Raw genomic sequence first — 21,783 nt, 5'->3', positions numbered from 1 at the left:
TGTGGGAATGAGATAGCCTAAACCCCAAGGGAACTCACAGAGGAGGTGTGTGACTCCAGCGTCTCCCACAATCCCTAGGGCATGGTGGCCTCTACCCCCACCAGGGCTTACCCAAATCCATCTCTGTCCAGCACACAGCATGGAGTCTACAATCCAAGGCTGGGCAGCCAAGCTAAACAGAAAGGTTTCCTCACCTCACCCAGGAGGGAATTCCCAGGCAATCCCAGCATACTCCTCTCTGGCTCCAAGGTGGCAGCTGCCAAGATGCCCCTGGGTCCCCTTGCTTCTCTGAGAACCAGGACTTTGTGCTCTCCAGGCCCCTTCTACGAGGGGGAGGGAGCAGGATGGAGCTATGTTATGTGACGTGGAAGAGGAAAATGAAAGACAGTAGGGAAGGGAATGTGGACATCAGAGACCGGAGCCCAAAAGGCTGCGTGCTGCAGACTACGGAGTCCTTCTATAGATGGACGGACCATCTGTGATATGTCTGCACAACAGGACATCTTCAGCAGCAAAGGCATACATGACCACACACATATAGAACCACATAGGTAGCTTAAAACCATTGTGATAAGTCAGCCATGGTGGCGCCCTTCTAAAAATCTCAGCACTAGAGAGTCTGGGGCAGGAGCATCGCAGCAAGGTCTGGGCCAGCCTGGACTACAAAGTGAAATCCTGTCTCAAATAAATAAAGAAATTATCTTTGTGTTGGATGAAAGAGACAAGGCACTAAAAGCTCAGCCTATGTGCTTGCACCTCCATGGACTTCCACAGAAGGCAGGACAAATCTAAACAACCACAGATCAGTGATTGCTGGATATAGGTGCTGGGGAAAGAGAGGCTGCAAAGGGCAAGGAGGAGCCCGTGGTGCACACTGTTAGTCCCAGCACTGAGGAGGCAGAAGCAGGAAGATCTCTGAGTTTGAGGCCAGCCTGTTCTGCAGGGTGACTTCCAGGACAGCCAGGACAACACAGAGAAACACTGTCTCAAAAAACCTAAGTGGGAGGAATCAGGAGGCACCCTTCTAGAATGATGGGTCAGAAAGTAACTACATGTATTTGTCAGGACTCATCAAACTGTCAAAAGTGGAAACAAAAAAAAAGTGAATTTCACCTCAACTTGGTTTTATTTAAAAAGAAAGAAAGGTAGGAAGGAAGGAAGGGAGGAAGGGAGGAAGGGAGGAAGGAAGGAAGACAGAAATGAAAGAAAGAAAGAAAGAAAGAAAGAAAGAAAGAAAGAAAGAAAGAAAGAAAGAAAAGAAGCCAGAGGTGTAGCGTGGCTGGTAGAATGCTTGTCTGGCATGCACAACACCCTGGGTTTGTGATCTCCATCTCCACATAAACTGGCCTTGGTGGTATTTGTCCAGAATCCCAGCACTTCAGAAGTGGAGGCAGGAGGATCCAAAGTTCAAAGTCATTCCCATTGCATGGCAAATTCGAGGTCAGTCTGAGATGTAAAAAAACTATATCTTAAATAAATAAGAATAAGAAGATATAATAAATGTTTATTTATATTTTAGAATAATAGGTAATAAGAAGAGGTAAGTGGACCCGTGCTACCTATGGCTGCCTCTGTCACAGCCTTGAGAAGTGTCAAAAAAACAAGCCTCTTGAATGAATGCTTAGTGTTGAAGAGAGGGACCTACATCAGCCAGAAGCCCCTTACCACCAGACAGAAGAGGTCTGAGGGGAAAGACCCAAAAAGAATGGCAGTGGACTAGCAGATCGTGATGCCTTGGACACTGAAGGACAGAAGTCAGCCTGGTCATGGCCCACAGTGGGAGGGAAGAGGTCTGGAAAATTTAGACAGTGAGGAAAAGCCAGCCCTTGGGGCCATGGCTGATACCCAACCTTCGCCATAGACCTCCCCTTGACTGCTAGGTCAAGAGCTCTGTTCCAATAGCATTGGAGGGGCTGTTGGATGTTGGGGTGACTCTCTGAGGACATCAGGGCAGACCCATACAGTGTGAGAGTCAGATTGCCAGGAATAAGACTTTGGTACCCTGAGTGTGTAAAGATACAAGTTGGAATCGATGCCACCCACCCTGTTGAGGACTCAGGCTGCCCTCCGGGCTTGGGCAGTGACTCCAGGATGGGCACTGGCCCCCTCCATACCCACAGAGTGCTAAATTTAGCCAAGCAGGGGAGGTTGTCCTGGGGCCGAGTCCTTGGCAGCAGGGCCATGTCTCCCTAGAAGGCCCGGCCCAGAACCAGAGCTGGCCACACATCCTTTTGGCTTATAAGGCAGGACTGGCAGATCTTAAGTGCTGGAGTCTTTGGGTGGGACCTGGGCCAAGGCTTTAGACTTTGGGGAGCCTCTCTTCCAGCCACAAGCAAACTCAAGAACTACTTGTTCCATGACCTTTGACCAGGTGTTCAACTTCCAGAGCCTTGGATTCTGCATCTGTATAATGGGCCTTCTGCTATCTGCTTTACAGGGCCATGGTGAAGAAAAGGCTGGTAAACTCCATTAGGTGGCATTCTGACATCTGTTCTACCTACCTGTGCCTACAAAGGCTAGGGCCACAGGTGTCTGTTCCCTAAGAGTGAGCCAGTGCAAGAGACATTTGCCGTGTGTGCATGTGCGTGTGTGCAGATGTGTGTGTGTGCATGTGGAGACCGCAAGTCAACATCAAATGTCTTCCTCAGTGGCTCGCCATCTTATTTTTTGAAACAGGTTTTTTTCATTGAACCTAGAGCACACGGATTGAGCTTTGATGGCTGGCCAATGAGCTCTAGGGCTAGGGGTCTGCCTATCTCCACCTGCCCAGCCCTGGTATTACAGATGCAGCTGCTGAGCCCCCACAAGTGGTGGGATTCGAACTCACGTCTTCATGCATGCACTCCTGAGCCCACCCTATAGTCTCATGTGGTTAGTTCACTTTTGCAGGGTTATTATCAAGAAAAGAAGGTTATGCTGGGCCGTGATGGCTTACAACTTTAATCCCAGCACCCAGGAGGCAGAGGCAGGCAGTTGTTTGTGAGTTTGAGGCCAGCCTGGTCTACAGTGCAAGTTCCAGGACAGCCAAAGCCATTGCATAGAGAAACTCTATCCAAAAACATTTTTTAAAAAGAAAAGTAAAGAAGGAAAAATTAAGTTGTGTCCTTGACCCCATCTTGGGTCTTCTAGTACCTTCAAATGGTCCTCTCTGTCATATTTCCAGAGAGCCAGGGCTCATGCCCAGGCTGTAGCAGATGCAGCCCCAACAGTCTGTCCAGCAAGCTATAATGGGCATGGGGTGAGAAGGGAGAGGAAGAAAAGGAAGTGGAAGAAGAAGAGGAAGAGAAAGGAGAATGGGGAGAAAGAGGAGAAGGAGAGAGAGAAGGGAGGAAGAAGTGAGGTGAGGAAGATGAGGAGGGAGAAGGTGGCGGTGGCATGAAGCAGCCAATGACTGCAGGACAATGACTTCCTTTCTCTTCCTGTCTTCTGTCCATCCTTTCTCTTCTCCCTCATTTGGTGTGGGTGCCACGGAGGAGGGTACAGGTATGGCTCAGTTTCAGACCCACCCACTTCTATCACAGTGGTCCCTCTCCTAGGGCTCCTCTTCCAACAGCTGGACGTGAAGTCAGAAAATCAGCTGGGAGAGGGACAGGCCCTTTTGTTTGGGGTCAAGACAAGGTCAAGGAGCCCGCTGCGCTCTGGCTCCTTAGAGGAAAAAAAAAAAAATCAATGAAGGATGTGGTTCTCACCACCCTGACAGTGGCGTCAGACAGTTGTAAGAGTTCCTACTGGAATGTCAATGGTGTGTGTGTGTGTGTGTGTGTGTGTGTGTGTGTGTGTGTGTGTGTTCTATTCAAGAGTGAGGGATTGATCCTGGGTGCTGGGACAGGGCGCCCAGAAAGCAGCCCTGCTTGCACAGGGGCTTGGAGCCCTGCTCAGGGCTGTTTGCTTCCTCCAAGTAGCTTATGAGGAAGAAGATTGTTAATCAGTACTTAGGGTGGACTTGGCCTGGGGTGTAGTCCAGTGAAGGTTACCAAGGAGGTCTGTGTTTCAAAAGGTTCTTTTGTAGGCCCAGAGTGAGATGAGCTAGCCTCAGGCCTGGGTCTTGGGACCCCTATGCTCAGTGTCTGGGTTACTATTGAGGAAGGCGAGGGTTGCACTGGATGGACCTGCACCCCGAACTCAACAGTGGTTTCAAATTCTGTCTCTGGGGTTGCTGGGACCCATCCCCTAAGGACTTCACTCTGTAAGGAAAGACTTACATTGTCCCCAAGCTCTCAACAAGTAGCAAAGCTGCAAATATTAGGCTTTCCCAGCTGCCTTAATACTCCGTAGAGATGTGTGACCCTAGTCTTATCTAGATATCAACCTCCATGCCCTTTCTGGTGGCAGGGACGGGGTGGGAGTGGTATCAGGAGGTACAGTCAAGCAGGCTGGATAGAGGGAGAGAAAGGCTGAAGGTGGAGAAGCCAGGCTGATGCTGGAGTTAATGGTTGTAAGCCAGGCTTGGATTTGAAGGGACTGGTGGACATCGGCGTCCAAGGGCGGTTCTAGGCTACAGGACCTGATATCGACTTCTGCCCATCTCTACAGGTCCCTAGGACTGAGCTGCCTACTCTGACTATAGCTGTGAGGATGGAGGTGGGGTTCTGAGGAATTTCACCCCAGGTCCTGGCCAGACCCCCCAGTTCTGTCCTGTCAAGTTCTCAAAGTGGGGGTAGCCTGTGGCTTTATCTCTCCCCTGTGACTGGTAGCCGTGGTGGTTTCCGGCCAGTAGCTCCTGTTTCCGGAGGCTCAGAGGGGGCCCAGGCGGAGCCTAGAGGGGCAGTGGGGCTGGGCCTGAGTGGCCCCACTGGCTCCGCCTCTGTCTATCTTTGGGAATTTATTTCACGGGCACCACTGGCCAGTACTCCACTGCCTGCCAGCAACCAAAAGCTGTTCTGATCACCCAGGGTTTTCCCTCCCAACCCAGACCCACCAACTAACCCCTGCCTCCCGGCCTCCGGCCCCACCTGCCCTGTGCTCTGTTCTTAAGGGACTGAGAAGTCTCCAGTCACTCCACTGCTATAGCTGTGGAGACAAATGCTGGCCTGCCGTTGACCACAGAGGCCGTGTGGGCCCCTCCTGGCCCACCATGGCACGGCGGCTGCAGGACGAGCTGTCAGCCTTCTTCTTTGAGTATGACACTCCCCGGATGGTGCTGGTGCGAAACAAGAAGGTGGGGGTCATTTTCCGTCTGATCCAGTTGGTGGTTCTGGTCTACGTCATTGGGTGAGTCTAAGTGTCCTCCTCACCCCCTTTGGGCACCAGTCCTCTACATGTGCCAATCCTCTGAGCTCGGGGGTACTGACTAGTCCCTTGTCTCTCCTGGAGAGCCCTCCTGATGAGCCTCCATGCTATCAGTAAAGAATAGGCCCTTTATCCTACTGTCAAGACGGAGACACTGAGGCGGGTGGGACACACTGCTCTGGGTGCATGGTGAACAACAGGCAATGCCGTTGTGGGTTCTGAGGAAGAGACATTGGGAAGGGTCCTTTCCAGTCAGTGAGCGAGTGGTGCGTACTGCAAGAGCCCCTTTCACCTCCAGCTTCCCACACGCAGCCAGTGAGACAAGGCAACACCCTTTTTACTAGCCAGAAGATAGGCTCTGCTCCCGTCTCTCCAGTCTGAATGAGGGACAAGCTGGGGTATCCAGGAATCTGGGACCTGAAAGACCCGTGGATTCTGAACACTCAGCAACTAGATGGATGCTTGAAGCAGGAGGTAGCCTCCGTTCTCAAGTGTGGCATCTCCTTCCTGGGCACAGGGTCAGCCAACTGGTTAGCCTGGGAACCATGCAAAGGCCACATTTTAAAATTCAGTCTGGTTGTCTTGGAAGCTAACAGACCTGGCAGATCTTGCCTGTACATGTGCGTTGTGTGGGCTAATGTCACGGTGTCATGTGGATGCACCTGTATCCTACCCATGTCCTATATGTCTAAGCATGTACCAATGACTTTTTGCACCTGTTGCTGGATGTGCATGCATATGGCTGTGTCCCTGTCTGCCCTGGGTGTGAGGTAGCTAGGTGCCTGAAGCATCACATGTATAGGGCATCGTGTTTACTCACAGTCATGCTAAAAAGAGCCCCTAGAGGCCCTGGGGTCACTAAAAGGGTTGGACTCTGATGAGAGCCTGCCAACACCCAGCACCCCGCCCTGGCTATGCTGTGTGGTCTCTGTACATTCCCATTTGGGAGATTGAGACTAAGGGCCCGAAGAGTTACCCATGTAATGTTGGCCCCTTGGGGGTGTCTAGCACCCAGAACAGCTTTTATTCTGCCATTGGTCCCCTAAGATTCAAAGCGGGCCAGATGTAGCCAAGGCCAGGACCCTTCTGTTGCTTTTCGGGCTCTGTCCCCTTCTTGCTCACAAATCAATTTGGTCAAGCTTGAGAGGAAAACTAAAGCCCGGAGAGGAGCCCTGGAGCTTCCAGGTCACAGGGCAAATCAGCCTTAGCCCTGGGGCTTTGCTCTGCTCTCTCCCTTCCCACCCCAACAAAGTTTCTAAGGCGCTTCCTAATGGGCACCACTGGCCCCGTGTTGAGCACAAAAGGAGCCTTAAAGTCCACCGTTAACTTATTTCTACTTCCTCCAGGAAAGAGAAGTCGCTACTCAGGCTCAGCCTCACCTAGGGAGACCAAAAAGGTTTATCCCTTCTCAGGGCCCAAGGATTCTCTACTGTGTTTTCAGAGCCGTAGCTGTGAACAGTTCCTAGCTGTCAGAATAGAAGGGGCAGTCAACCTACCCCAGCCCTGCTGTAAGATGAGTCCCAACTGCCCCCCAGCTATGATAAGTACCTCCAGTGACAGGAACCTCACCCCTCCTTCTTTCCTTTCTTCTGGCCCAAGATGATCCATCATTTTCAAGTGGATGTATCCCTTGTTGGTGTGAGGGGTGAGGGTAACAGAGATGACGGTTGTAACTAGTCTCACTAAAATGCCCGATTCATACAGCAGAGCCCAAGGCAAGGTCTCCAGGTCCCCAAACCCAGGCTTCCCTGCCCACTGGAGCTCTTACTAGCTCTGGCTGTAGCTCATCTGTCTCTGTCGCCCTCGTCTGGCTCCTGCCTGATGCTACACTGACCCCCGACAGATAAGACTCCCAGTTTCCCAATTGTTAACATAGGACAGCAGTTGGAGGGGACCAGGCTCTTCTTTGTGAAGGGAAGGGTTTTGCTCTAAGGATCCTCCTCTTTCCTAGATGTTTGTCTGATTGTCTGGTCTGGTGGGTGCGGCAGGGAAGATGGGAGGCTGGGGGTGGGCGGAGAGAGGCGATCAAGAGATTCAGTCTCTGGGCACCAGACAGGGAAGCCCACGATGGTAATGGGCAGCATGTAGGTGGAGAGGGACAGGTGACGAAAGCACAGACAGACAGGCTGAGATGCCAAGACCTGGAATGGGCTTAGAGAAGGGAAGCTTGGGCCGTGGTCTCTATTGGTCATGTTCTTCCTATAAATCTGAGGCAAGGGGGAAGTAAGAAATTCCAGAAGGCAGAGCCTCTGATGACCCGGATTGAGGTGAAGTCACAGATGAAATGCTCCAATTGGAGGGGTCGATCTATGAGACAGACTAGTCTAAACCTCTTACTGGAAAGCAGAGGGGACAAAGGAAACGAACTCTGTTGTGTGATTTCAAGTGGGCCAGAGAGAGACAGGAGACCCAGTTGAAAAAAAAAAAGAATTGGTCAAGTTGAATTTTTTATTTGCTTGTTTTCTGAGACAAGGTCTCTCTACATATCCCTGGCTCTTCTGGAACTCATTATGTAGACCAAGCTGGCCTCAAACTCACAGACATCCACCTGCATCTGCCTCCCAAGTGCTTGGATTAAAAGTGTATACTACCATGCCTGGCTTCGGTTTAATTTTTTCACTGGTGACTGGAACTTACATGAGGCTGACTTCAAATACCTTAATATCTACTCTTTTCATTAACTTGTCTTTTATTTATTTGATGCTAGAGATTAGACCCAAGGCCTTGAGCACTCTCTACCATTGAGCTACACACACACAGACACACACACAATTCTGACTGGATCAGGCACGCTAGGTGGATTATATACCTATAATCCCAGAACTCAGTAGTCTGGGGCAATCATCTCATGAATTCCAGGTTAACTTGGGCAACATGGTGAGTTCCAAGCCAGTCTGGAGTACAAGATGATACTGTCTCAAAACAAACAAAACCTCACAAGTTTGTGGTCATTATTATTCACAAGGTTGCATAATTATTATCACTTCTGATTACATTTCCATCACTCTAAAAAGAAACATTGTATCCCTTAGCAATCAGCCCACTTTCTCCTCCTTACAACTTGCCTTGCCTGTTCTGAGTATTTCCTATAAATAGAACCATACACCATGAGCCTTTTTTGTATCTGGCTTTTTTTTCCTTTTTATGGTTTTTCAGGACAAGGTTTCTCTGTGTAACAGTCCTCGCTGTCCTGGAACTAGCTCTCATAGACCAGGCTGGTCTTGAACTCACAGAGATCCACTGCCTCTGCCTCCTAAGTGCTGCGATTAAAGGCGAGCACCATCACCTTCCAGCACACATCTGGCTTCTTTTACTTGCCATGTTTGTTGTAATGTGTAACCCAATGCTTTTATGACTAAATAATAATCCATGTGTTGATTCATCACGTTTTATTAGAGTATCTGTGGTTGGACATTTTAGGCTGTTTCTACTTTTTGGCTCCTAGAAGCATGGCTTCCCTGAGTGTTTGTGTACCAGTACTTTGGTGGACACATTTTTTTTTTTCTCCAAGGCTTATATCTAGTAGTGGGATCAGGTCAAGGGAAATCCCATGTTCAAAGTTTTGCGGAACTACAGTTTTATAGAATCGGAGATACCTTCAAGATGTCTGGTGTGGAAGGCAGATGTGGGTCCCCAAATATATGTGGTCACCTCTCTTGTAGCTGTGACAAAGCAGATAAAGGTAGAAGAGATTATTTTGGCTCGTGGTTTGAGGACACATCTGTCATGATGGTGATGGCCTGGTGGTGGGAGCAGCTCTGGTGTTGGCAACAGAAGTGTGGGGTAGCCGTTCCCCTGGCTCCACGGTCAGGAAGCAGAGAATACGAGATTCCACTTGCTTTCTCCTTGGTATTCAGTTTGCGGCCTGGTGCTGCCCACATTCAGGGTGGATGTCCCCTGCTGGGTAAAACATCCCTTGAACTGTCCACTGCCAGGGCTGGGGATGTGGTTCATTTGCATGCACAACGCCCTGCCTTGGGTCCCCAGACACAAACATTAGGAGGTGCATCCTAGAACTCAGCAGGTGGAGGCAGAAGCTCAAGGTTGTCCTCGACAACATAGTGAGTTTGAGGCCAAGCTGGGATGTACAAAAGCTTGTCTTAAACCGCCCAAACAACAAACCCAACTTCCTCTCCAAACAATTCGCTTTATTACTTTTGAATTCCGCCTCATTCAAGTTCTCAGGACAGAGGCAGAATGAGGCCAGATTCTTTGCCAGTATATAACGTGAATGACTCGGATGGCCCAGTTCCTGAAAGAGCTTTTGTTCCAGTGAGACCTCCTGATCTAGGCCCCCCCACCGTCTGCATTTTTCTTAGCTTTCTTGTCTCCTAAATTCCCATCAGAATGGCCTATTAAGCTCTGGTTACAGCATTCAAGGGCTTCTCTAGCCCACAGCTCTAAACTTTCCACAAAGACCCAAGGTTTACATGATCGGGCTTATCAAAGCAATGGCCCCATTCCTCAGTACCCAGATTTGTACTAGAAAAGGTCCTCTACAGGAACAGCACTGACAGAAAGTATGTGTAGCATAGAAGGAGAGTCCCTAAGCAGGTCAGTGGTGGTGCAAGTCTTTAATCCTAGGACTCGGTAGACATAAGCAGGTGAATCTCTGAGTTTGAGGCCAGCCTGGTCTACAGAGTGAGTTCCAGGACATCCGGGACCATTACATAGAGAAACCCTGTCTCAAAAAACAACAAAAAAAGGTGGGGGAGTCACTACACACTAGATACAGGTCAGGTAGTGTAACCATGGCCATCTACATGCTGAAGAGAATGTGAATCTGATAGCTGACCAGTCCATGAAACTAAATACCTCAAGGGTTCCAGTGTGGTACTGGGGTACTGGAAGATTCCTGGAGGGTCACTAGTCCTTGGCTCACATTAGAAAACCAAAGAAGCTGGGGTCTGATAAAGCCTTCATCAGGGTGGCAGCAGCTGCGGAAGTAGACACAGACTCCAGGAGGAAGTGAAGGCAGGCAGACCACACAGCTTTTCCTCTGACCTCCTTATCTCTGGCCTGTTGAAAGGCACTTCTCATTCTGAGTTAACTTCCCCTCTTGGTTAACTCTCTGTGGGCATGTCCTGAGGTGAGTCTCCCAGGTGACTCCAGATGCAAACAAGGTGACAGTATCAACCAGCACACCAAGCAACCAGAGATGCCAGCAGTCTGTTCAGACTTCTTGAGGACAGGCTCCTAGGGTTTGCTCACTTCTGTCGTTTTAGTGTTGAGAACAATGACCGACTCCAAAGATGGGCTTGATGCACACGTGTTGATTGAGTGGCTAACTGAATGTATAGGGCTGGGTTGTAGAGGCAGACCACTGATGTGGAGGGGGATCTTGACACAAGTGTACCTGTGACAGCTCACCCAGAGCTCTGCCCTCCCAGGGGAACAGGGAGGATTTGATGAGAGATTTTCATGTTTATGTGTCTTGAGTACACAACCTTGTTAAGGATTTGTTGAGTGGGGAATCCTCTGTTTAACCGAGAAAGTTGGGGCTCAGAGTTCAGTCTCTAGTCTGAAGTCATACATGTGGCGAAAGGCGAGTCTAGTACTTAAACATGGCCACTTCACTGTGTGTCCCTTTCCCAGGGACCACTGGAGAGGGAGTCCCAGGGGAGGTGAAGAGACTGGTAAGGGTCATCCCTAGAAGAGGAGGGGCCTCAGAAGATGCTGGTGTCTTTGACCTCAGACCTCTTTGATGGCCTTCCCAGAGTAGGAACCATAAGACCAGGTTAAGACATGGCTTTGGGGAAGATGCTCAGTAGTTAAGAGTGTGTACTAAGTTCAGTTCCCAGCAGCTAAGTCAGGCAGGCAGCTCATACTCGCCTATAATTCTGACTCCGCTAGATTCAATGTCTTCTCTTGGTCTTCATGGCTATCTATAGTCAAGTGCTCAACTCCACCACCCCACAACACATACATACACAGTTAAAAATAAAATCTTTTTTTAAAAAAGACATGGCTTTGGAATGACAGGCCTGCTGCTGGCATGCCAAAGCTATTATTACCAGGGCAGAGGTCAAAAATACCAGATTTGACATTTCCTATTGACCTGCCAAGACCAGAAGCCCCAAGGGCAGACACAGCCCAGAAATTGTATCGATCCCAACCCACAGCTGAGGCAGGAGAGGAACTCTGGGGAGACACACCCAGCACTGTACAACCCTGGGTCTGCAGGGAGGCCTCCAGCCCTGGATCGCCCCTGTTTGACTTCTGACCTTTAGGAGGGGAGTGTGCGCGGACTTTAGTTTCTCTACCTATTGTGTGACCTGTTGCTATTGGGCAAAGAGAAACTGAGGTTCTGAGGATGGAGGTGTGAAGAGGAAACCCGTGGCTTGTGGGGGAGGGGGCTCAGAGTGTGCAACAAGCCCCTCCTCCATAGTAACAAATCCCTCCTCCATAGCAACAAGTCCCTCTTCCATAGTAGCCCCTTTAAGCTGGGGTACATGACAGAGGCGTGACTGCAGAAAAGGACCGTGGGGATGGAGAACTCCCTGAGGGGTTCCCAGCGGGCAGCGTCAGAACTTAGACCTTTGTTGTGCTGGCCTGTTGCTGTTTGTGGGCTGCAGGGGGCAGCAGTGACCACACTTTGGCTTGGAAGAGGGACAGGTTCCAAAGCAGGCTTTCGGAGGGGAGAGGCTTAAAGTTGCAACAGGGCTCCTTCCCTGTGACCCAGGACAGGGGAGTGACAGTGACTCTGGGACTAAGGCTTGGAGAACCTTGTCCCCAGAGGAGGTGGCTTGGTGATCGTTGTCTAGGTAAGGCAGAGGACGGAGGGAGCAGAGCATATTCACCTACGGTCTTCTCCCTGGGGAGGGCTGCGGTTCACGTGCCAGTGGGCAACACACCTTGAATCTACTCCAACAGTTTCTTCTAAAGGAAGAGGCTACCGCTGGAGAGATGTGAGACACAAAACTGCCAGTGTAAGCAACAGACATGAAACCTAAGCTCGTTTTCACAATGGAAGGGACTTCATTGGCTCATGTTCTAGTAAAGCCCAGAATTTTGTTTTTCCTCCCCCAAAGGGCTGCAGCAACATGGTTAGGAATCTGGTACTCTCCGTCTCCTGGCTCCATCCTCAGGCTGGTCCTTAGAGATGGCAAAAATGCCTCACGACAGTGTTGACCTCACAGCCTCCTTGCTTAGCCACCCAGCACAGTGGAAGTTTCTTTCCTAGTAAATCCCAGGAATAAAAGAATCTGGCTTTGCTATCGACACTCTTCTACTGGCAATTAGACTCATTATTTCTGCTAGAAAGGCAGGATATTGATTGACATGCCTTGGCCATATGCCCATCCCTGGGAATGAGGTCAGTCCCTCTGAACTTCCTGGATTAAACCTGAGCCACGAACACAGCAGCCTGAGGGAGGGGGCTGGAGGCTGCAGGAGGGAAGGTTATGACCTTTAGCCCCAAATCCTGGCTTCTCTCTCATCCCCACTGTTCTCCTTCCCGCTTTCTACCCAGTAATGACAGACAAATTCTACGCAGCTTTTGCTAGGTGCCAGCCCACAGCCTAAGCAACTTCTCTGCATGAACTCGCTTAGCATAAACAAGTGCTAATGTTGTTCCCGTTTTATAGATAAGGAAGAGGAAGGACCCACTCCAAACCTCAGCACTGAGGAGCAGGGCTTGCTGGGAGCCAAAGCCAGACTCCCGGGCAGTCTTCACACTTTGCTGGAAGTTGTGTGGGAAGAAATGGGGTGTTGGGAAGGAGCACTGGGGTCAAGAACTGGCCCGTTGGCCCTGACATACAGCTCTGGGGGGCGGGAGGATTAGGAGGGACAGTCAGTCAGTAGCTGCATGGACTGGCCTCCATGGCGGAGTTACAGTGGTGGTAATTTAGACACAGGCCAGCAGGGGGCGACAGGCAAGGCTGTCCCGCCTCCCGGAAACTACTTGGGAACCAAAGCTCGGAAACATATCAGAGAACAAGAGGTGGTCCAGAGGATGCCAGAAAGGACAGAGACTCTCACAACCACTTGTATCCTTGGATGCCCTGCCCAACACTGTACAGAATCCTAACTCCCCTGTCCTCCCTGGACCCGACAGGTGGGTGTTCGTCTATGAAAAGGGATACCAGACTTCAGGAGGCCTCATCAGCAGTGTGTCTGTAAAGCTCAAGGGCCTGGCTGTGACCCAGCTCCAGGGCCTGGGACCCCAGGTCTGGGACGTGGCTGACTATGTCTTCCCAGCCCAGGTGAGTGGCTCAGGCCTGCACCATCCTCCCTCCTATAAGCCGTGGCTCAAGGCTCCCTGAAGGGCCAGGCCAGCTTCTTGCTCTCTGGGCCTCAGTCTCCCTTACTGAGACTAGTTCTTTCCCTTCACAGTGATGCCATGGGATATGGTGTCTGCTGGGCGTCAGGTGGGCTCCAGAGCCCAGTTGGGGCAGTGTTTAGGTGCTTGGGACTGTTCTACCAACTCTGCCTGTCATCTTCCTGCCCTTCACTTCCAGGGTGACAGCTCCTTTGTAGTTATGACCAACTTCATCATGACCCCTCAGCAGGCTCAAGGCTACTGTGCAGAGGTGAGGACTCCGCCCCTCTCCTGGACCCACAGGGGAGATAACGTGATGGAATCCCTTGGGCCTTGGTGGTGATGTGGGACGGGCTTTCTGAAGAGGTTATGATGCAATGTTAGACAGAGAGTCACACAAAATAACCGTCAGCCACTGTTAGTGCCATTGCTGGGCATTGTGCCTCTCTGTCCCAACCTCCAGTCCCCTGCCAGCAGACACCAGCACTCCGCAACTGGACAGAAACCTAGGATAAGTGTGGGAGAAGGAGGCTGGGAGCAGGGGTCTGTCACAGAATCTGAGATTTTGCTCCATGTCTACACTGTGGCCCTGGGGGTGGGGGCAGGGGAGGGTCCTCCCTAGGACCACATCACAGGGCCTGGGGCCAGCACTTCTCCCATCCCCCAGAACCCAGAAGGTGGCATATGCCGGGAGGACAATGGGTGCACTCCGGGAAAAGCAGAAAGGAAGGCCCAAGGTAAGACCAGCCCCTTCCTGTCACCTCCACAACCACATTGCCTGTGTCTGCCTCTCTGTGCTCCACATCTCTCCAAACTGTTCCCCACCAAGAGCGTCTATCCTGCTCTCATCCTGGCTCTCGGCTCCCATGCTGCAGAAGTCCACCATGCGGTGGGACTCCAGAGGCTGCTCTCTTGCTACAGGCATTCGCACAGGCAAATGCGTGCCCTTCAATAGCACGGTGAAGACCTGTGAGATCTTTGGCTGGTGTCCTGTGGAGGTGGATGACAAGATCCCAAGGTAACTGATGTTCTGTCCTTCCAGGGAGCTAGAGATAGGGTCCTGACCCACGGACATCTGTATCTGGCAAGAATGGGTTCTTTATATTTCTGATCCCATCCCTCACCCTATCCACGTGGCCCAGGCCAAAGAGTCTCCCTGTAAGATGCGGCCATCTGGAGTGTGGCCACCCCACATCAATGCATGCTACAGGGGAGCTCCTGTGTTCCCTGCAATATGCCAAGCCCTTTCAGCCATGCAAACACTCTTGTGGAGGGGCACTGAGCGAGTGCTGTTTCCCCCAGACCTGCTCTTCTCCGTGAGGCTGAGAACTTCACCCTCTTCATCAAGAACAGCATCAGCTTTCCACGCTTCAAGGTCAACAGGTTCGTGGGAAAGGAAGGCAGAGGTGCAGGTGGCTTGAAGCAGCTGCAGCCGCTCTCAGTACAGCCTCCCTCCATCCCAGCTGCTTGCCCTCGGGAGGCAGCAGCCTTGGCAGACCTCCTGAAGGCTGACGGTTTGGGAGGGGGGATATTCTAGAATTCTTGAGGGTCCCTGGAGCTGAGTGGAGTGAGCACCCTCCCAGCTGGCACAAGGCTGCTACCCATGCCTTCCACACAGGCGCAACCTGGTGGAGGAGGTGAATAACACCTACATGAAGAAATGCCTCTACCACAAGACCCTGCATCCACTGTGCCCAGTCTTCAGCCTTGGATATGTGGTGCAAGAGTCAGGCCAGGACTTCCGCAGCCTGGCTGTGAATGTAAGGACGGGATGGGGTTGTGCCAGAAAGGAGAGTACAGCTCAGGGTCATAATACATGCCTGCCAGCCCCATCCTGCCTCCCAAACCTCCCTGGCACAGGCCGTGTGTGTACCAGAGCCCCTGGGGGTCCTCTGCAGGGCCCGGTCTGATTCTGCCATGGAGGAGGTGTTAAAAATAAAGAGATGTGGGCAGACAGCATTATCTGGATGCTTAGTAGTCCTTCCCTCCCTCCTTCCTTCCCCTCCACCTTCCTTCCTACCGCCCTCCTTTCCTTCTTCTCCCCTCTCTTCCTTTTTGTTGTTTGGAGTCAGGGTCTCCCTCTGTAGCCTAGATTAGCCCCAAACTCCTAATCCCCCTGCATCTGCCTACATAATGAAGAGCACAGGAGTGTGTCACCATGCCCAGTTTATTTTTTAATTAGTTTTTCTGCTGAGGATGGGCCTCATGCCCGTTCAGTAGTATCCCCTAGCCCCGAGCTGTACCATAGCCTAAAATTCACCTAGCTACTTCGTGTTTTCCTGTGGTGGGGATGGAACTCAGGGCTTTACGTGTCCCTGGATTCCAAGACCGCAGTCCCTTTGCAAGACTCTGGATCCAAATCCTGCTCTGCCTCCCAGCCAGAGTGTGTCCTCAGATGGGTTCCTTAGTTCAGCGGGTCTCAGAACTCCACTGATAGCGCCATTCCCGTGACGGTGCTGTGAGGCTCAAGCGAGCACCCACCTGCAAGTTAGCGCTTCAGCTCTGCCTGGCACGGGGCACTCTACATCCTGTGCTTGCCGGGTCCTTCTTGTGCTTGCTCCTGCAGCTGCCTATGCGGGCATGGCAACCCGCTTCTTTTCTGTGAGGTCACCAACAAGCCCTATTCACGACACACTTGTGTATGGCAGAAGTCTGCAGGTGTTTGCTTTGCAGAGCTACATGGAGGTGGAAGCAGCCAGACAGTGGTTAAATGTGGGTGTTCACGCCTCCATCTGACCCTATAGGGTCATCAGGATTTACAATGCACCCTGTTTCTAGAACCCACACCTGCCCTTACCCACTGAGTGTGGGGATCTCTGTTCCTGCCTCCACGCTGAGCCGCTCAGCTCCCTGCCCACTTCTCTGATCACCTCTCCTCTCTTGGCCTGAGTCTCCCACCTGTCCTGTTCCCTGCCTCACTTCACTTTCTGAAGTGTTTTCTTCCCAGATGGCACAGGTCACTCTAGTTCAAAGGCTGCTTGCTTGTCTCCCACACCACTGTGACTTGAGCCAGGAACTGAGAAACGGTGACGAGAGCCACATGGCTCTGTCCCCTTGGACCTGACAGTCCGTCTCAGAGGAGAGAGGTCAATAAGTAAGCACGCAGAATACACATGTGACAAGCCAGGTGTGCTAGCACACACCTGCGATCCCAGCACACAGGAGGCAGACGCAGGAGGATAAGGAGTTCAAGGCCAGCCTAGGCTACACAGTAATGCCCAATCTCAAGAAACTAAGGAACTGGAGAGATGGCTCAGCAGTTAAAAGCACTTGATAGCCTAATGATTTGAGTTTACTCCCTGGTCCTACAGAAGGAGAAAGTCTACCCTTGCAAGGTGTCCTCTGCCCTCCAAAGTCATACTGTACACAAGGATGAATATATCGACACACAAAATTAATAAATAATGTCAAACAATTTTTCAAAGAGAGTGCAGGCACCAACTGTGAGACAGTTTTGTTGTTGTTGTTGTTGTTTGCTTGTTTGCTCTTTTAAACTCATGAAGCCATCTTGCCCATTTAGACAGGAGTTTTATAATCCTGAGCCCAGACCTTGTGTGCTTGTGTCCTTGGCAGGGTGGGGTGGTTGGCATCACCATCGACTGGGAGTGTGACCTGGATTGGCACGTGCGGCACTGCAAACCCATCTACCAGTTCCATGGGCTGTATGGGGAGAAAAATCTGTCTCCAGGCTTCAACTTCAGGTACCCGACAGTCTCCTGCCTATTTCTGGAATGCCAGAGGTCGACAAATGTTCCCAGAGGGGACCAGAGGACCCTAGATGGCATCCATCCTGTGTGAGTTGTCAAATAGGAAGCCATCAGGAAACAAGACCTTAAAGGCTTGAGTTCCCCAGCCCTAGGTCTTGACTCCTTGGAGGTCTGCCTGGTGGGAGTCAGGAAAGGGCTGAGTGGAAGGAGACTTAGTCATTCTCCTTGGGCAATGCTGGAGGACCTCTTCCTAACACTCTGGCACTCAAGATGGCTTTACCACCGTCTCCTACCACCCCTTGCCCAGGTTTGCCAGGCATTTTGTACAGAATGGGACAAACCGTCGTCATCTCTTCAAGGTGTTTGGGATTCGTTTTGACATCCTTGTGAATGGTAAGGTAGGTGTTCCATAGGAAGGGACGGCCGCCAAGGCACCTTCCTGCTTTGGATGTCTGTTGTTACAGACACAAAGTGGAACGAGATGGTTGTGTCCAGAGATCTGCTTCAAATGACCATGGACATGGGGGGTGGCTCTGTCCCGGCTTTGAGCCACTAACGTGGCTCCCCTACCATCTCCTTGGGTCCGGGGAAGCAAAGCCAGGGACAAAGCCCAGGTTTACTGACCAGCAGCTGGCTCTTGGGAGAGCCAGAGCCCTGGACCACAGACAATGGGGAGACTTTAGAGTTGAGGGGGCAGGGCTTGACCTTTTCTAGCTGGGTCCCTTCTGTTGACCTGGTTCTCCCCTGGGCCCTGCCACCAGGCCGGGAAGTTTGACATCATCCCTACTATGACTACTATCGGCTCTGGGATTGGCATCTTCGGAGTGGTAAGTGCTGGGCGCACATGTTTGCTGTGCTGGGTTTTAGCCTCTCTTCTTCTACATTCAGTAGCAGAACCCCAAAATAAGACCATAGGTACCTATCATTATTGAGGCAGCAGCTGCTTTCCCCACCACCCTAGACCTACCGTGTACCTGGGGAAACTGAGGCTCAGAGGTAAGAGAGAGGTGGGGTGGGGCTGACTTGGTCCCAGGAGGGGTTTGGAGCACCTTATCCTGTCTTCAGGAAACTGGGGTCTGGAGTGGCAGGATTCAGCCAGGACCACAGTCAGCAGGGACCACTGTGGGATATGGAAAGTCGATATGGAGGGTCGATATCTGCCCTAGATTCCCATTCTCCACCCCTGCTCTCCCTGTCCTTAGGCCACAGTTCTTTGTGACCTCTTGTTGCTCCACATCCTGCCCAAGAGGCACTACTACAAGCAGAAGAAGTTCAAGTACGCCGAGGACATGGGGCCTGGGGAGGTAAGAGAACTTCTGAACTTCTTGAGCAGGACTCTTCAAAGACCTCAAGCTTGTGCGTCTGCATTGGCAGGCTCTGTCCTGCAGGACTTGGCGCTGCAGGCCGGGACTTCTGGGGCCTGACTTGCATTCCCACATTGCATACACAGGGTGAACGTGACCCAGCGGCCACCAGCTCCACTCTGGGCCTGCAGGAGAACATGAGGACCTCCTGACCTCAGCCTTGGGTTCTGGACTTGACTCAGTGTGTGGCTTCCGGCTAGGGCCGGAGGCTTCGAGCCAGGGCAGAGACCATTCCCAGGGGCTTTCCTACCAGACAGACACCAAGTTGCCCCTTCCTCCCTCCTCCCCCCCCCCCAGTTCAGAGTGGAGATGGGCAAGACACTGTAATTCAGAGCTCTGGGCCCAATTCCACACTTCCCCTCCTGAGGGATGCCCCCTCCAGTTTCAGCCACTCTGGGTCCATATGGTTGGGCTCCGCACACACCTATACCCTAGCTTTGTGACGACGTCTCGGGCTCTCCCTGTCCATCTCAGGGCCTCACCTGCCTAGATTTGTGCTCTTCCATGTGGAAGCCATTAGCCAGATGTGACCATTTGAACTTAAATTAATTAAAATATGATAAAAATAATGCCTCAGGTGACCTAAGTGGACACATGTGGCCCACGGCTACCAAACTGGACAGTAGAGGATGCTTTCCATTGAAAGACGTTCCAAAGGAATTCCCCGGGAGGCTCAGCAACCGTGCAGGTGCCTGGCACACATCCCACCTAAAAACAGAGACACGGGCCACTTTGTGCCTGAGGCTTAAGAATGGCTCTCCTGGAGCTTTCTGGCTCTTACGCTCCCAATCAGCCTTGGGTCAGCACCAACCGGCAGGTGTAGGCACTGAGCAGGGGCTCAAACACCCCCAGCAAAGCGTGTAGTGTGCCACACAGGAATTCACAAGTCCCCAGGTGCACACGCCCCCTGCACATACAACTCTCCGCCCCCGCTGTGGGTTGGAACAGCTTGGGTACTGCAAGTGCAGCCATCGGAACACACCTACACCCCCAGGCAGAGACACATGGTCTCCATACAGTGTCACCCCCATGGGACAATGCTCCTTACTGGGGGAGTCAGGCCAGGACAGCCCTGCCAGTCACAGAACCTTACTCAGCTACCTCGGGTGGAGGTGTAAGCCCGATGAATCCTGGCTCCTTGCCTGTGGCCCAGCCCAGCTTCCACGGCTTGCCCGGCTTGGTTAGAACATGAAGGCTGAGGAGGCAAGGGGTGGGGCACAATAAAAAAAGAAATGAGGACAAATTTCTGTCTTCTTTGCTTTCCTTTCAAACCCTTTTGAAGATCAGAGTGCTCACCTGTGAGACACACAGTTGAGCTGAGCTTCTGAGATCCCTGTGGGCAGGCTGGTGAGGGGTGCCTGAGCCCAGCTGGGTCAGGGGGCTCACAGCAGTCCCTGAGCCCCGTCTCCACACAGGACAGGGCACCAGCACTCTTCCAAATCCCGAGGAAGCTCTTCTCCTGGCTGCAGAGCAGTTGAGCACCCCAGAAGCAAATAAGGCTGAGAGAGGAGCTTGTTGTCCAGGGGTGAGATTTGGGGGCATTTCCACAAAGGAAGGGAGGCTTGTGGCTGGAGAGGGGGGAAGGACCCATGTGTACATGCCTTCTAGCCTGGGCTCACAGCCAGCCAGGGGCTCTGAGTACCCCTGCCTTGCTCTGTCTAGACCAGGTTGAATGGCACAATTTCTGAACGGCAGTTTCTTATACTGATGGATCTGTACTGTTCAGTGTGGTGGCCACTTGCTGAGGGAGCCAATAAACACTTGGAGTCATTTCACTTTTTAATGTTTTTTGTTGTTTTGCTTTGTTTTTTGAGATAGGGTTTCTCTGTAGCTTTGGAACCTGTCCTGGCACTAGCTCTTATAGACCAGGCTGACCTCGAACTCACAGAGATCTACCTGCCTCTGCCTCCCGAGTGCTGAGGTTAAAGGCATGCACCACCACCACCCAGCCTTTTTAATGTTTTTTAAACAGTGCCTTGTTATGTGGCTCAAGCGGATCTGAAATTCACAATCCTCTTGTTTTAGCTTCTCAAATGCTAGAATTATAGGGATTCGGCTCCATATCTAGTTCTTACTTTTAATTCACCAAAATAGCTGTATGAAGCCAGTGGCTAGCAGAGGGACAACATGGGCCAGTTGTTCTCTCAGACCTTGGCTTTCTGCCACCTTCCCCAGACAAGAACCTTCCACCCTCCTCTTTCCCAGCCCCCAAAGCCTGTGGCTCCTGTCTCTTTCCTCCTGAGTGGCAGAAAAAAAGGATCCAACCAGCCCAAATACCTCCAGCCAGGGTGGCGTCCTCTCTCTCACCCTGTGGCCTGCGTGTTTTCGTCTCTTGCCTCCCTCTGGCTCAGGTTCTGCTGCAGACCAGCCTACTCCCTCTTCACTGCCACCCTTCCAGAAAGACCAGTTCATCCTTGTCTGCAACTAGCCTCCACCCCCATCACTTGCAGATGCCCTTGCTAAGGTCACTAGCAGAGTCCTTGATGTGAACTCCACAGGGACCCTTGGGCTTGTGTTGAACATTTTTCAAAGATTCCTTATAGTGGTGCCCGGTGCAGCCTTTCCTGACTTCCTGGCAGGCCTGGAGTGTTGTGGAAGAAGGCGTCTTGCAGCGCTCACATAGCTCACCCATTGTCCTTGGCAAGTGGCCTTTCTCCAAGAGTCTCCTGTGCCTTAGGAATACTGCAACCTCTGCTAGGGTTGGGGTAAGAGAGATGTAAGTGAAGTGCCCAGGACAGTGCCCGGTACACACGAGCACTCGTTGTCTCTGGATACACATGCACATATACATACATAGTCTTGGTGGTACAACACTTGCTCCATGGTTGGGCACGTGGCTGCCTATAATGGAGGTTGCATTCCCATGTTCTACCTCTTGCAATTGGGTCTGGTCATGTGACAAAATCTGAACAAGAGCTGTTCTTGCAGAAGACCCAGGTTCAGTTCCCAGCACACAGGCACACACAGGCGCACATACATACATACATACATGCAGGCAAAGCATTTATCCACATAGAATAAATAATTTTAAAAATAGTTAGTGCTGATCCTTTGTTGTTCTTCTCCATCCAAAACCTTGTTGTTTGTCTCCATTCGAAAACCTGGGATGTGTATGTGATAACTGGAGCTCTAACCCCCATTCGGAACCACGAGGGCAAAGGCCATCTCCAGAGCTAGCTGGTGCAGGGGGTGGAAGGAGCCTCATCTGAGTAGAGCCATCATA

At 51.6% G+C, this 21,783-nt stretch overlaps 1 protein-coding gene across 1 annotated transcript; it reads left to right on the top strand.

The window, feature by feature from the left end:
* Window positions 1-4,841: 4,841 nt before the first annotated feature.
* Window positions 4,842-19,129, top strand: P2rx1 (purinergic receptor P2X 1). Its single transcript, XM_075991736.1, has 12 exons — window positions 4,842-5,211; window positions 13,286-13,433; window positions 13,689-13,760; window positions 14,157-14,226; window positions 14,411-14,507; window positions 14,792-14,872; window positions 15,108-15,249; window positions 17,063-17,190; window positions 17,504-17,594; window positions 17,958-18,023; window positions 18,399-18,500; window positions 18,647-19,129. Exons 1-12 carry the CDS (start codon window positions 5,075-5,077, stop codon window positions 18,710-18,712), a joined length of 1,200 nt encoding a protein of 399 aa, XP_075847851.1. The 5' UTR covers window positions 4,842-5,074; the 3' UTR covers window positions 18,713-19,129.
* The last annotated feature ends 2,654 nt before the right edge of the window (window positions 19,130-21,783 follow it).

This window comes from Microtus pennsylvanicus, chromosome 11 (genome assembly GCF_037038515.1).
Source record: "Microtus pennsylvanicus isolate mMicPen1 chromosome 11, mMicPen1.hap1, whole genome shotgun sequence".
Taxonomy (NCBI): domain Eukaryota; kingdom Metazoa; phylum Chordata; class Mammalia; order Rodentia; family Cricetidae; genus Microtus; species Microtus pennsylvanicus.
This window is presented reverse-complemented; position numbering and strand designations above follow the sequence as displayed.

Coding starts and splice junctions, on each gene's coding strand:
- P2rx1 (XM_075991736.1), top strand. CDS start 5,075: ATGGCACGGCGGCTGCAGGACGAGCTGTCAGCCTTCTTCTTTGAGTAT. Junction 14,227..14,410: donor AGCAGAAAGGAAGGCCCAAG/GTAAGACCAGCC, acceptor CTCTTGCTACAG/GCATTCGCACAGGCAAATGC. Junction 14,873..15,107: donor CCACGCTTCAAGGTCAACAG/GTTCGTGGGAAA, acceptor CCTTCCACACAG/GCGCAACCTGGTGGAGGAGG.